Below are 15,462 nucleotides of genomic sequence, written 5' to 3'. Positions count from 1 at the left end.
CCTAGAGAGGGAGGGAGCTGAGATGCCCAAAGTGGGCTGGAGTGCAGGAAGTCTTCTAACAATGGGACCCCAGGAAGGGAGTCCAAGGCTCCAGGTTACCCAGTCTCTCAAATTCCTGCTCTGGACCTCAGTTTCCTCATCTGTTACAGAGGGCACTATGACAGTCCCCTAGCCCTTGGGATGAAATCAAGTCGTAAGACAGATCTGGAAGAGATCTTGGAGGAGGACAGCACTCAGAGACTTCTAGAGTCCTCGAAGCAGAACATGGCATGGACATTTGCGTGCCACGGGGAAAATGAGGCAGGTATGGCCAGATTTCCAGTCACTCAGTCATCCGTCCAATAAAACATTAAGATTTGTTGCTGGCGGGACTGTAGATGGGAGCAATCTCTTTGAAAAAAGTGAGATGGTATCTAGTCAAACTGAAAACATGTGACCCAGCAGTTACAGTCCCAGGAACATGCATGTAAACATTCACAGCAGCATTGTTGATAACATTAAATTTGGAGAACACAGCTCTGTCTCAGCAGAGGAATGCATAAATAAGTGGCGTATATGTGCACCTATAAACCAAAAATGAAATAAAATGAGCAAACTTCAGCTACACGGTTGATCAAACAGACATAACAGGGAGCAAAAGAAGCTGGGCACAGATAGTGATGCGACCCCATTCGTACTCAATTCAAACACGGGCAGCACCAGCTCTCTTCTTCAAGGGGCATCTTTAGGTGATAAGACCACCAAAGAAGGCAAAGAAGATTAGGATAATGCTTGCCTCTGGGTGGAGGGACAGAGACATGGAGTTTCAGAGGCACGAATGAGGTCTTGTTTCCCGTCCTGGGTAGTAGTTTTACAGGCTTTCACTATATAGTAATTCTTTAAATTAAAAAATATATATACATTTTGTGTGCTCTTCAGCATGTATGATATATCCTACCATTTTAAAATCAATGCCCGTGTAATTTATTTCAAGCCATCAGTCGCGTTCACGCTCTGCCCCTTCCCCAGGGCTGAGGAGTGTGGCCAGGTCCCACAGTGGCTGTCCTTGTTGGGAAGGGCAGTGGAGGGCCTCAGGAGCCTCTCGATCCTGCCCTGCTTGTGTGCCCAGGCCTTCTGCTGGGTGAGTCAGAGTCCTGCTGGGAGGGACTCAGGTCCTGGAGACCCAATCCCCATCCCTGGCCTCTGACTCTGCAGCTATAAGTGAGTGTGACTAACTCTGCGGGACCCTGAGTCAGCCTTGCAGAGCCTGTCCCAGGATGGGGGAAGGGTGGCCGGGGGAGGTGGGGAGCAGGTTAGCTGCACCGGAGGACTCACAGCTCCTGGGATTTCAAAGACCCCCGTGTGGTGGGAGGGCCGCGGGCACAGATTGGGAAAGCTGGGCCCACTGGCCAGCAGTGAAATGCCAGGCAACCTTGAAGCTCTGGCCAAGTTCTCACTCTCTTTGCCTTCAGCTTGGCAGTGACCTTAGGATTAGTTGCCTCTGTCCTGCTCCAGCTAGTTCAGATTTCAGGGAGGCCGATAGGTATTTCCTTTCCCCACACCTCAAACTAGTGCCACAAGCCACTGGGCCAAGTCACAGATAAATCAAACATCCGGGAACCCACAAATAAATTCTCTTTGATTTTGGAGCATGCAGATGAACTCCCTTTGGATACAAAGCTTGTCCAAGGCTCTTGGAGTGTGCAGGAACTGTTAAGAACATTTCGCCTTCATGAAGGCTAGAACCCTGGCTGATCTTCTGAGCTCGTCCTGTCTGACCCACACTGTCTTATCTGGCCCCCACCTCGTGTCCCAGGCTGGGCCAAGGAGCCTTGATTTCTGCATGGGCTGAGGGCTGAGTGTGTCCTGAGAGGAGAGAGACAGAGGGCTAGGCTACAGCCCTACGACATCTGACCAATTTCAGTCCAGCAGTGAAAAGGGCTCTTCTAAGGTGATGAGCAACTGGTCACTGAGAGTGGGGAGCTTGGAAGGCCAGCTCTCAAGATCTGCAGAGACTCTAGACCTGGGATTGTGGGACAGTGTGTGAGGTAACATTGGTGTCTCCTTCTATCTCTGAGTCCAGGGTCAAGGCTCTTGGCTCTCTCTAACCTGGCCCTATATTGGCTTCTTCCCCTCCCCAGGGTGAGAAGAGATGAAGGGTTGGGATTAAAGGGTTTCCTTCCTAGTGTCTGCTAGCCCGTGGAAACAGAAAAGGCTTCTTTCAACAAAGAATGTATAGAGAAGTCTGGATGACAATGACTTTAAGGTCTAGAAGGCCTCCAGCACTTTTGGGTTAAGTCCACAACTGATGAATCTGGTGATGCTTGCCACTTTGGGGGATGCCCTGGAGGCAGCAGAGGACAGGGTGGTCTCACTTTCTGCACCTCAGGGCTCCCAAGTCTGAGAGAAAGGAATCCAGAAGAGAGGTGGGAGGTGAGCCCAGTGGGGCCGCAGATACTGAGCAAGCGCCAACAACAGATGAGCCTTGGTGCTTTATTGAGCAGGTGCAGAACCAGCAAGGGGAAGTGGGATGGAGACACAGTTATGTTCCCGGGAAAAGGTTTCAAGCTAGGCTTTGCAGACGGTGTAATTAGTGTGGTTGCTGCTTCTTGTAAGTCTGTGTGGCCGCAGAGCTTGCCAAAATGGCGTCCTTAGGCATCAGGCCCCAGGAGTAAGCAAGGGGAAGAAATCTCCTGGTGTCGGGCTTGGCGCTGCTGAGCATTCTCGTTCGTCAGCAGGTACATGCTGAGCCTGCACCGTGCGCTGTGCGGGCCCCGCAGCCCCACCCTGGCCTGCCCCTGAACCAGAGCTGAGCTCAGACTGCGGAGCCGTGGCCCTCACATGGGCCCAAAGAAGGAAGGCTGAGGCTCAGCGGGGCCCCAGCAGGGCAGGAGATCAGGCTTCTGGTCAGTCCGAGCCAAGTGTGAGCGGCATCCCTGCCCCACTGTGAGCCCAAGGGCAGAAGGCTACACCCCAGCAAGCACATCCTTGACGGCACTCGTGAGAGGAAACGTCAGGTTCTGCCCACAGAAGGTGCCCCGGAAGTCATCCAAGTCCAGGGCCCACACCATGGCGCCAGCCAGCTGCCTGTTCCTCAGGTACCGCGCCTGGTGGGGAGACCCAAGGCGGGCGTGGCTGGGTTCCCTGTGCCAGGGTGCACATGGGGGCATGCTATCTAGACGCCTCCTCAGAGGAGAGAAAAGCAGACACCGGGACCGGAAACACCCCTGTAGCCAAGCCCCACCCTCAATGCAGGGGGCGTCCCTCTCGCTTTTTATATGGTGGGTGTGGCCTTGTGAACATACCTTGTTTTTGACGCTCTCCTGATCGTCATATGCCACCCACTGGTTGCCCTTGGTGGCATAGGGGACCTGCTGGTCACGGAATCTGTGGATGGTGGCTCCGTGGAGAAAGTCACAGATCTGAGCAGAGAGAGAACAGGGCAGTGGTGGCTGGAGAGCTGCGCTGAGACGCTGCCGGTCACTGGGGGGATGTTACCCCCCCAAATCTATTGCAGCCCCTTGCTTCATCCTGCAGGTTGCACCTGCCCCTAGAACCTGCAGATTTCAGACAACTTTACTTAAAATAGATGCAAATATCCCGGGTTCTGTGGCTGCTCTGCACTGACACTGAGGATTGGCCAAGGCAACTCAGAGCAGCAGAGGTTGGGTCAAAACAAAAGAACCTACCTCTTGGCCGTTGCTTTATCCTGGACTAAAAGGAAGGCCTCAACTTGGTGGCCGGAGGGGATGAAGACGTGATGTGCCTGCCCTCCTCCTCCCTCCTCTCTACAGTGCTAGGTCTGCTGGAATTTTTTTTTTTTAATTTTCAAAGGAGTAAAGTGGGGGTGATTTGGAGGGTCACCTTCGCCAGGGCTGCTGATGCTGTGGGAAATCTTACCTTCTTCCTAGCTCATACCTCATAATAGGCAAGGATCCCTTTCTCCTTGGTGAACCGGCCTGGTATTCCTGGCCCTGAGATGGGGGCTCCCACATCTGTCTTGGAAGAGGCCAGAGTGAAGCTCCTCCCAAAAGTGGGGATACCCATCACCAGCTTATTGGCTGGAGCCCCCAGCCTCAGCATGTAGCTCACAGCGTAGTCCTGGGTGTGGGAAGGGCAGGACAGTTTGAGCAGTTAGTCTAGGAGGGAAAAGGTCGTGCAATTTCCACTGCTGCCTTGAAAGGAGTTCCAGATCTAGATGCATCTGGAATTCCGTTCCTCCTGGGAACTTATAATGTCAGTCTAAAAAGCACTGTACAGCTTCCATCCCAAAGAAATCCTCTTAGGTATAGGAAGAGATGCTGTTTTGTAGTTGTAGAAATCAGGTGACTGGCTCACATTTCACAGCAAGCAAATGGCAGGGCTAGACTAGACTCTTGACTTCTCAGCCCCCAGCCCTTGTTTGCTCTCTCCCATCTGCCCTGTGCCTTCACACTATAGGCCTGTCAGGAGATATCTTGATTCTTTATGTAAGTATCACCTCCTCAGTTCCCAGAGCTGTGGAGAATGAATGAACTTTGCGCCTCAGATTCCTCATCTGTGAAGTGGGCCCCAACCCCTCCCTTACAGGATCACCAAGGAATGGAGGGGTTGGTGTGTGAGCTCCAGCAGGTGGCAGGTCTCTGTGGCCCCCTCTCAGCCTTCCCTCCTTTGGGACACTCACAGCATTACTGAATCTGTCAGAACTTGCATCTTCCTGGCCTCGAAACAGGGGGCTGTGATGTCCTACTGTTTGGCGCCAGGCTCCATGAAAGTCATAGGTCAAAAGGCTGATGAAATCCAAGTGTCTATAGAAGAGTGGATGCAGGGCAAGGTGAAGAGTTTAAAAGCACACCACTCCAACAGAATGTGAGCAAGAAAAACAGGCAGTCATTAATCCAAAATCTGGTAGAACCCAGTGGCCAGACTAGGCTGCTGGACCCAGGCTCTTGCTCAGGGTCCCACAGCAGCATTCAAAGCAAGAACAGGACTCTTCCTATCTGCTCGCAGGACACAACTGGGAGCTGCCCTCCAGCACATCTCAATCCCTACTCTCCAATCACATTCATCTTTGAGAAAGCAGATTAATATCATCAGTAACTAGCCTTGTGGGGAAAGAGCAGGACCAAAGGATGGCCTGAAACTATGATTCCTTGTAATAGGGAGTAAGCTTTCTATACACACAGATTAGGGGTCTCCAGGTGGATTGCCTGAATATGAGCTTTAGGTGTTTGGGGCAAATGATTGAGAGCCAGCTCATTCTCACCCTCTAAGTGATCAATGATCACTTGACCACCCTCAATGATCAAGGCAAAGAAATAGAGGAAAACAATAGAATGGGAAGGACTAAAGATCTCTTCAAGAAAATTAGAGATACCAAGGGAATATTTCATGCAAAGATGAGCACAATAAAGGACAGAAATGGTATGGGCCTAACAGAAGCTGAAGATATTAAGAAGAGATGGCAAGAATACACAGAAGAACTATACAAAAATCATGACTCAGATAATCACAATGGTGTGATCACTCACCTAGAGGCAGACATCCTGGAGTGCAAAGTCAAGTGGGCCTTAGGAAGCATCACTATGAACAAAGTGATGGAATTCCAGTTGAGCTATTTCAAATCCTGAAAGATGATGCTGTGAAAGTGCTGCATTCATTATGCCAGCAAATTTGGAAAACCCAACAGTGGCCACAGGACTGGAAAACGTCAGTTTTCATTCCAATCCCAAAGAAAGGCAATGCCAAAGAATGTTCAAACTACCGCACAGTTGCACTCATTCCACATGCTAGTAAAGTAATGCTCAAAATTCTCCAAGCCAGGCTTCAATAGTACATGAACTGTGAGCTTCCAGATGTTCAGGCTGGATTTAGACAAGGCAGAGGAACCAGAGATCAAACTGCCAACATCTGTTGGATCATCGAAAAAGCAAGAGAGTTCCAGAAATACATCTACTTCTGCTTTATTGACTATACCAAAGCCTTTGGCTGTGTGGATCACAGCAAACTGTGGGAAATTCTTAAAGAGGTGGGAATACCAGCCCACCTTACCTGATTCCTGAGAAATCTATATACAGATCAAGAAGCAATGGAACCAGACATGAAATACCAGCCTGGTTCCAAATAGGGAAAGGAGTATGTCACGTTCTATATTGTCGCCCTGCTTATTTAACTTCTATGCAGAGCACATCATGTGAAACGCGGGGTTGGATGAAGCACAAGCTGGAATCAAGACTGCTGGAAGAAATATCAGCAACCTCAGATATGCAGATGACACCACCCGCGAAGAAGAAATAAAGAGCTTCTTGATGAAAGTGAAAGAGGAGAGTGAAAAAGCTGGCTTAAAACTCAAAATTCAAAAAACTAAGATCGTGGTATCCGGTCTTATCACCTCATGGCAAATAAATGGGGAAACAATGGAAACAGTGAGACTTTATATTTGGGGCTACAAAATCACTGCAGATGGTGACTGCAGTCATGAAATTAAAAGATGCTTGCTCCTTGGAAGAAAAGCTATCACCAATCCTAGACAGCATATTAAAAAGCAGAGACATTACTTTGCCAACAAAGGTCCATCTAGTCAAAGCTATGTTTTTTTCCAATAGTCATGTATGGATGTGAGAGTTGGACTGTGAAGAAAGCTGAGCACCGAAGAATTGATGCTTTTAAACTGTGGTGTTGGAGAAGACTCTTGAGAGTCCCTCGGACTGCAAGGATTTCCAATCAGTCCACCCTAAAGGAAATCAGTCTTGAATATTCATTGAAGTACTGATGCTGACGCTGAAGCTGAAGCTCCAATACTTTGGCCACCTGATAGGAAGAACTGACTCACTTGAAAAGACCCTGATACTGGGAATAATTGAAGGCAGGAGGAAAGGGGGATGACAGAAGATAAGATGGTTGTATGGCATTACCGACTTGGTGGACCTGAGTTTGGTAATGGACAGGGAAGCCTGGCATGCTGTGGTCAATGGGGTTGCAAAAAGTCCGACACGACTGAGTGACTGAACTCAAGTGATCAATTAAAGCAATTATTGCAGTTAAAGCAATGAATCTACATGTTCCTGAGACCCTAAAGAAGATTCTAGTCAGAGTGAAGAGTCTTTGTTTCTTACTCTTGGGTTTCCTAAGATCCATATCTTGTTCCACCAAGAAGTCAAGCTGCTTGGCTGGAGACTGCTCGTCGCCACATGCATAGGAGGCAAGGCAAGGAGAAGGGACAGGTGGACAAGAAAGGGGAGTCTCTGCAAGACAGTCACTGGAGGACTCTCCAGCAGCCTAGAAATGAAAGGTATTAACTGCTGCTTTGCCCTTCCAGAGACTAGTGACTGGCTCATTTGTATAACTTTCTCTACTTCTTTTCCCACAAGCATACATTCATAACAATTTTCTCAATTGGTCAGCACAATATCCCAAGTGAAAAGAAAAGATAGGGATTGTTATACCCCTTTTGACAGATAGGAAGTCTAAGGCACAGAGAAGTGATGTGACTTGCTCAAAGTCACGCATCTCTGGAGGAACTGGGACCAAAAGCCCAGTCTTCTGACTGTACATAGACTGCAAAGGCAGAGTAGGTCAGGAGACTTACCGGGATCTTCTGACTGTACATAGACTGCAAAGGCAGAGTAGGTCAGGAGACTTACCGGGATATCTGGGCAATGTCATAGCCTCTGTCAATAGCAATCTTCCCTGCGGGCACTGCTGCGCTGAGCAGGAGCCGCTCTGTGCCTCCTTGGGCTTCCCTTACAAACTCAGCCTTCATTTCCTGGTTGGGAGAGAGGCAGGTGAGTGACAGCAAGCCTTGTGGAGAAAGATCTTTGAGCATGTCATTGGCCTTCCCTGTCTGCTGTAATCTCCAACCAGACCAGAGCTTAGTGGGAATGATAAAGTGGTCCCTTCTGCAGGCTCACCCATCCTTTTCCTAAAAACACTTTGGGCCGATCTCATCCCTACACCCCATGTATACTCATCAATATTCAATTTTTCTTTATCCTGCAGGGACCATGAGAATAAAGAGTGATCCCACTTAGTCCACAGATAGAGCTGGAAGACATTTGCCTGTTGGTCTGTGCTTTGTTTAAGGTAGTAAATGAGAACACAAAGTTAGAGCGATTCATGGTGATTGTTGTTCAATCTGTTCTGCTCTGTTCAGTCGCCAGGTTGTGCCTGACTGTTTGCGACCCCATGGACTGCCGCACGCCAGGCTTCTCCGTCTCTCACCATCTCTTGGAGTTTGCACACGTCCATGTCCATTGAGTCAGTGTTGCCATCCATCCATCTCATCCTCTGTCACCCCCTTCTCCTCTGCCTTCAATCTTTCCCAGCATAGGGTCTTTTCCGATGAGTCAGCTCTTCACATCAGATGGCCAAAGTATTGGAGCTTCAGCTTCAGTGTCAGTACTTCTAATGAATATTTAGGATCAATTTCCTTTAGGATTGGCTGGTTGGATCTCCTTGCAGTCCAAGGGACTCTCAAGAGTCTTCTCCAGCACAACAGTTTGAAGCATCAATTCTTCAGTCCTCTGCCCTCTCTCTGGTCCAACTCTCACACTCATACATAACTACCATGGAAAGACCATAGCTTTAATTATATGGACCTTTGTTGGCAAAATGATGTCTTTGCTTTTTAATACACTGTCTAGGTTTGTCATAGCTTTCCGTCCAAGAAGCAACCATCTTCTAATCTCATGGCTGCAGTCACCATCCACAGTGATTTTAGAGCTCAGGAAGAGGATATCTGTCACTGCTTCCTCCTTTTCACCTTTTGTTTGCCATGAAGTGATGGGACTGGTTGCCATGATCTTAGGTTTTTTAATATTGAGTTTTAAGCCAGCTTTTTCACTCTCCTCTTTCACCCTCATCGAGAGGCTCTTTGGTTCCTCTTTGCTTACTGCCATTAGAGTGGTATCATCTGCGTATCTGAGTTTGTTGATGTTTCTCCCGGCAATCTTGATTCCAGTTTTTAATTCACCCAGCCCAGCATTTTGGATGATGTGCTCTGCATATAAGTGAAATAAACAGGGTGACAAGATACAGCCTTGTCATAGTCCTTTCTCAATTTTGTACCAGTCAGTTGTTCAGATTCTAACTGTTGCTTATTGACCCACATAGTTTCTCAAGAGACAGGTAAGATGGTCTGGTATTCCCATCTCTTTAAGAATTTTCTACAGTTTGTTATGATTCACACAGTGAAAGGCTTTATTGTAGTCGATGAAAAAGAAGTAGATGTTTTTCTGGAATTCCCTTGCTTTCTCTATGATCCAGCGAATGTTGCTGATACTGTGAACAATTTGTTTGATTGCTCTGCCCCTAGGGTAACTAGAGGTGCTTGGGCTGCCCCCAGATGGAGTTGAGTATCCCTGATTTAGTGCATGCTCAGGAGTGCACGGCGTCAGTCTGAGAATGAATAGAGGACAATGATGCCCGACTAAGTGGCAGTGAGGAGTAGGTGCTCTGGTTAGCGAACGCTGCCTCTTAGAACCCCAGCCCACCTCCTGCTGTTTTCAGAGGATGTCTCCCCTGCTGTGTCAGACCTCAGGACCCAGACTCCTTTGGTCCAGATCTCAGGACTCTGCAGCAAGGAGGCTTTAGTCTCCCTTTGCCTGCCTCAGGAGAACATGCCCAAAGATAGCTTCCGCCCTCCCCACTCCTCGGTGCTCCCCACCTCCCTGCCCCTTTCCCCAACCCGACCAGTACCTTGACCAGAGCGGTGAGATGCCGCTTGTCTCTCCACCCAGGGTAGAGCCACGCTAGGTCCAGCCCATCAAAGCCATGGGTCCGCAGGAATGGTGGCACTGACTTGATGAAAGTCCTGCGACTCTGGGTCTTGGAAGCTATTTTGGAAAATCTAGAACCAAAATCACCACAGTAGAGTGCTCAGCACCAAAATGCTGGGTGCCTTGGCCCTTTGGAGTGGTCTCTGGGGCATGTGTAGCTGGGAGCCTGAACTCACACAGCTATAGGAGGGCATGGTTGGGACAGGACCCACTTCTAATCATCTCATTAATAGAAGGAACATGTGCATTGTAATCAAATATCCCTGGCTCTATCACCTAGTAGCCAAGCCGTTATGAGCAGATTATAACCTGAGCCTCAGTTTCCTCAGCTGTAAAACAGGCATAAATGTAATATCTCACAGTGCTATTATGAGGATTACATGTGATAGTGGTTGGACAGGATGCCTGACACATAGTAACCACTCAATAAATGAGAGTCGTTATAGCCATTACTTTAACTCTTTTTAAAGCTGCTCCAACTCTACCCACTCCAGGAAGTCCTCCCAGGGTCTCCACTCCTAAATTCCCATTCATTCCATCTCACTCCTTCCAACCCTTAGGACAGTATCCCCTCAAATTTCTTTGTTTTCATGTCTGAGAAGTAGTAAAAAGAGCATTGGCAAGAAATCAGAACATTGGCTGCCATCTTGCTGTGTGTCTCTTGGCAAGGTCCTTCCCCTTTCTGGGCTCTGATTTCATGATTGCACATGATGCAAACTCCTGACACCATTCCCAGACCTTCATCCCGTGGGTGTAGAGAAACCTATACTTCCTCTTATCCCATCGTCCTCTGGGGGATGCATCCTACCTTTGAGGACCAAAGTTCCATCCTCCAACAGATAGGAGGGTCTTCAGCTTGGGGTTCCTGTGGGGCACAGAGAGGCAGAAAGGCTGGTGTTGAGTGAAGTTGCTGTGACATGGGGTGGACGCACGTTTAGGAAACTGTAGTAGGCTTCTAGCTTAGGGTAGAGATTGAATCAGGCCTCCAAGGCCCTTCCAACATTGAAATTCACTATTCTAAGGTTTTCTAAGTATTTGTGACACTTATTCTGAGATGTGTTGCCCATTTTTGTTCCCTCCAGTGGGAAGCCACGATATGGCAAAATAGAACCATGAACATTTTCTCTGTGGAGAGGTACCTTCAGGGGACAGAGAGAGTTTCTTCTCCCAGGGGAGTCCAGCTATGCCTTTTTCTGCAGGCTTCTTCTATACCCTGACCTCTGCCCTCATCACTTCCTCCCATTTGAGCCAAGGCCCTCCAATTCTCCACCCAGAAGTGAGTCCCGGGGACCTTGCCCATCCCCTTGATCAGGCGTACTCTACCCTGAAACCAGCCCTCCTCACCCTCCATCTTTCTCCTGCCCTAGCTAGCCAGTGGCCCAACCTGTTCTTGAGTGTGTTCAGTGTGTCATAGAGCGTCACGTCATTCCACTCCCAGGTGTCAATCTCATTGTTGCTTATGTTGGCAAAGCTGTAGATGACATGGGTGCACAGGAAGGGGTCGATGGCGTCTGGGAAGCAGCTCCCATCACCCTCCCGGTACTGGGACCAGCTGGTGTAATAGCAGATCAGCTTGTACGCAGCACCTGAGGAGAGGGCTAGGGTGAGCCCTGGGCCAAGGTTGAACCGGGGACCCTCTGGCTGAACCCTGAGCTGAGCACCAGTGGGGTTTGGGGGAAGGGTGGGATGGATGGGTAGAATTGTGAGCATAGTTAAAGTTCTCAGTGAAAGGAACTGATTCAAGGGAGTTCTCTGTCTGGTGAAAATAAAACCTATTTTGAAAATGCTTAGGAAAGATCAAACATGGTATATAAATATACTGCAGACTAAGAACAGAACACTGTATGGAGTGGGGGGTTCTGATGAATAAAGATGAGATGGGACTTGGTGCAAGTAAGGAAGGTTTCCTGGAGGCTTTGAAGGAGAGGAGTGGCCTAGCCCCAAACAGCCAGTGTTAGAAGACCTTTGCCTTTCAGAAGTCCTTGATCTGAGAGGCTCTGGCCTGTCTCTTCTCTGCCTTCATGGGGGAGGTACCCCTGACTTGTAACCCACCCAGAATGGCAGACTCCAGGCCCCTCAGTCCATCCCCCTAGCTGGGACACAATCACCCAGTGGACCGGAAAGTTCCCCCTCTCTTCTTTTTCTAATTTCTGCTGCTGCAGAGCAGGCCTCTTCTGCCCTCTTGATTGGAGTAGGAACCTGTTAGTGGTTCCCACTAGACTATTGGTTGAAGCCTTCATTGAACCTGAGCCTTTGAAAGATTTTAATTTTGAAAAATTTTAAATATACAGAAAAGTAGAGAGTCATATAATAAACATCTATATACTCATCACCTTGGTTTAACAAGTGCTAATGTTTCTGAGCCATTTGAATCACAGAAGAAACTGGGAAAAAGTGCCAAGGTCCCTTCCATATAGCCCTCACCACACCCCCACCTTCCATGACTTAAAAGAAGGTTACTTACAGCTCTGGAGCAGCACCAGGACCGCAAAACCTGAAGGGAAATCCAGGATGAGACCCCCTGCAAGCACCTCTGGCCCTCCCTCCTGCTCCCTGCACCCGCCCCGCCTCCAGGGAATCCAGGGCCTCCTCACACCAGGCACCTCCTCTCTCTCCCCTGGCTCTGCACCGCCCCTTCTCCCGCCCACTGCCTCTCCCCACAGCAGGTAGGAGGCCAGCCTCTGCAAGCAGTAGCTCTGCGGCCAACCCACAGACCTGTCCGAGCTGCCCTCAGCCCCATCCTGGCTGCGGCAGAGGAGGGCATGGCGCGGCCTCTTCCTCCAGTTCAGGTTCCTGCTCCCCAGCTGCCTGAGCAGGACGCTTCCTGGGCCTCCAGCTTCCTCTTATATGTACCCTTCTCCACTCCCCTGCACCGCAATCCTCCCTTTACAGGAAACCGAGCTGTGTGTCAGTGAAGGAACTGGCAGACTGAAGTGGCGGGGGAGGAGCACTGTGGGCCGCTAGAAGTGGATTGGGAAACCCTGGAAAGTCTTGAAAATTTGGGCCAGGTCTCCCTGAGGCATCTGCCGGTAGAACAGCCATTAGAGGGATGATCTGGGGGCTCCTGGGGCCAGTGACTCAGCCTCCCACTCACTTTTCTCCAAAAGTCAGCAGTTCCCCTGCTTTTCTGGCAACCTCTACCTTTGCCTCTCCAGCCCTCTGTCCAGGCCTTTGGCCAGGCAGAAACTGGGCACAATTGAATTCTGCAACCCGCAGCACCTCCAAACAAGGCTGTTATTTCTTCTCTCCCTGACCCCGGCATCACCCTGCCTGACCCTATCTCCTCCTCTCTAAGCCTGTTTCCCATAGCAGCCTGAAGGTCAAGGTGAGGGCCACAGAGCCTTACAGGTCACAGAGCCTGACATGCTGATTGTTTAACAAGAAAAGCTAGAGAGGAGTGGGAAGTTGCTGAGTGGCACTCTGAGACCTGCTGCTGCTTTCCCTCCTTTTGAAATGCCAGTTACAATGAATGAGAAAGAATTTGGCAAGTCTGGGGCTTCAGTGAAGTACCAAGAAGTAAAAATGCAGACAACTCAGCTTCCCCCAGGAGCAGATCAGCTCAGAAGATCAATCACCTCCATTCCCTCAGCTCCTCTCTTTTGAAGCCCAATGATACCACCCTTTTCTAGATCCCTCGGCGATTTTTTTTTTTTTTTGGTCACTCTTCAGATAACAACAAAACTTCTTAACAAGGCTCTGCATGATTTGTCTTATTTGTGGATACATTTTGAGCCAAAGATCCTGGACAACTCCATTCTTTGTAGGCTATAAATAAATTAATAGGCAGGGAGTGACAAATTCAGAAGTCCAGTTGCTAGAATAGGTCAGAAGGCTTCTCAATAGATACCTTTACTTTTACACTAACATTAGGTACTAATCCGATGTTAGCCACACTGCTTTCACAGCCCTCTCTTGGTGAGGTCTGTCCCTCTGTGCACAGCTCTTCCTTCCTCTCCCTGTAAAACTGAAACAACTCTTCACTGAAAGAAATGGTCAGAGAGCAGTTTGTCCAGAGTCATACTCATGAATACTAAAGGGTCATTGCTTCACCCTTTTAAGGCAAATAGGCTTCTTTTGTACCCTAGATAACTGACAGAAATGATAGTTCATAATAACCTTTCTTTGTTTGGGGCACTGGGAAGCAGATTTCTTCTAATGTCTAATAGAAATATTACAGTGGTAGGTATGTGAAAATTGTCATAACAGGGTGCAGGATGTTAAGAAAACATCTACTTTCACTCTCCTCCTTTGTTAAAAATTATTTCATAGGCTTAGACTGGCCCATGTGCTCCCCCAAACCCAGTTCATTAGTTCCACATCGTCGTGCATGAAAGTGGCTAGAAGTGGCCAAGACATTCCCTGGGGCTGCCCCAGCATGACTGGCCGAGGGTCCCCGGGCACCTCCCAACCTCATCTCATGCCCTGTTCCTTTCACCCCCTGTAACCCATCCATTCATTCCACCTTTCTTTTTTTACTTTTTGTCCGCACCACGTGGCATGCGGGCTCTTAGTTCCCCAACCAGGGTTCGAAACCAGTGGAAGCACAAAACTTTCACTGCTGGACCGCCAGGGAAGTCCCAATGCCTTCTTTCTTGAACTTTCTTATATTTGCTCTGCTCTCTTCCACCACACGTCTTTTGTATATGCCATCTACTTGCATGTCAATAACTATAAAGTGCCTGAGATTTTATACTACTTGCAAGCTAATGAGATACACAGCCACAGTCACATGGATTCCGACAGAAGACACAGAACCTTAGGGCAGAGACAAAGGACTTTTCATGTCACAACAAGCAGCATGAACTTCATGTCTGCATCATTTCTTGTGATGAGGCAGCTATTTTGAGTTAAGCATTTTACAGTATGACAACTCTACTTACACCCAGAATCTGGCAATTTAGATAAGAACCTGAGTTTAGGATTCCAGCCACAAGGTCCTGCTTTGCATTTCCCCAGGCACCTTTTAAAATAAAATTTTAAAGTTGAGCCCTCTCGAAAAGTGAAGGATGAGTAAGTGTGTTAAGTTGAGAATATGCAGATTATGACCTGCTGCCCGAGGAGGCGGGAGCCATGCACCCAGGGTGGGCAGGAGGCTCCTTCACTATCAGCTTCGACTTTGGGGAGATGAAAACCCTGGGGCTGTTTTGATTGAAGGCACAGTTTCAATACACAAAGAAAGTGAAGTGGCGGGATTACTTACAGACTCCAGAAACAGAGGAGGGAGGTGGTGCTCCTCAACCACCTTGTAAGTAAAAGTCCTTGCTCTCTGTCTCCTGCTGGCTTGTGAGCTAGGACAGAGCACTGCTCCCACCCCCAGCTCATTGCACTCCTCCCTCCTCTGTTTCTGGAGTCTGTAAGTAATCCTGCCACTTCACTTCCTTTGTGTATTGAAACTGTGCCTTCAATCAAAACAGCCCCAGGGTTTTCATCTCCCCAAAGTCGAAGCTGATAGTGAAGGAGCCTCCTGCCCACCCTGGGTGCCTGGCTCCCGCCTCCTCGGGCCTGCAGGTCATAATCTGCATATTCTCAACTTAACACACTCATCCTTCAGACTGCAGCTCAGCAAGCACCTTCAGAAAAGGCAGACTCCCCTGTGAGGGAAGATCCCTACTGGGGCTGTCAGAGTACTTTGTACCTCTCTTCCTAGCACATGACTCTGTTATAATTTTACATCTTGTGTCTGAGTGCGGATGTCATTAATGTCTGCCTCCCTCAGTAAAGGCAAAGA

General features: G+C 48.8%; 1 protein-coding gene across 2 annotated transcripts; it reads right to left on the bottom strand.

Annotated features, from left to right (window-relative positions):
- Positions 1-372: 372 nt before the first annotated feature.
- CHI3L1 (chitinase 3 like 1) lies at positions 373-12,613 on the bottom strand. Of its 2 annotated transcripts, none has more exons than XM_040263039.1 (10): positions 12,450-12,578; positions 12,199-12,228; positions 11,119-11,320; positions 10,543-10,599; positions 9,655-9,805; positions 7,602-7,723; positions 4,643-4,766; positions 3,898-4,080; positions 3,285-3,401; positions 373-563 (listed from the first exon to the last, which is right to left on the bottom strand). In XM_040263039.1, exons 1-10 carry the CDS (start codon positions 12,496-12,498, stop codon positions 498-500), a joined length of 1,101 nt encoding a protein of 366 aa, XP_040118973.1. In that variant the 5' UTR covers positions 12,499-12,578; the 3' UTR covers positions 373-497. The 2 variants fall into 2 exon arrangements, with proteins under 2 accessions (XP_040118973.1, XP_040118972.1); XM_040263038.1 differs by lacking the exon at positions 373-563 and adding an exon at positions 2,453-3,086 and having other exon boundaries at positions 12,450-12,613.
- Between the last annotated feature and the right edge of the window lie 2,849 nt (positions 12,614-15,462).

This window comes from Oryx dammah, unplaced genomic scaffold (genome assembly GCF_014754425.2).
Source record: "Oryx dammah isolate SB20612 unplaced genomic scaffold, SCBI_Odam_1.1 HiC_scaffold_21, whole genome shotgun sequence".
Taxonomy (NCBI): Eukaryota; Metazoa; Chordata; class Mammalia; order Artiodactyla; family Bovidae; genus Oryx; species Oryx dammah.
This window is presented reverse-complemented; position numbering and strand designations above follow the sequence as displayed.

What these genes read in the sequence shown, in the direction of transcription:
- CHI3L1 (XM_040263038.1), bottom strand. Translation starts at nt 12,498, where the DNA reads ATGCCCTCCTCTGCCGCAGCCAGGATGGGGCTGAGGGCAGCTCGGACA. An exon ending in GGATCCTTGCCTATTATGAG is followed by an intron (nt 3,402 to 3,897) that starts GTATGAGCTAGG and finishes CTCTCTGCTCAG; the next exon opens with ATCTGTGACTTTCTCCACGG. An exon ending in AGGAGAGCGTCAAAAACAAG is followed by an intron (nt 3,087 to 3,284) that starts GTATGTTCACAA and finishes TCTCCCCACCAG; the next exon opens with GCGCGGTACCTGAGGAACAG.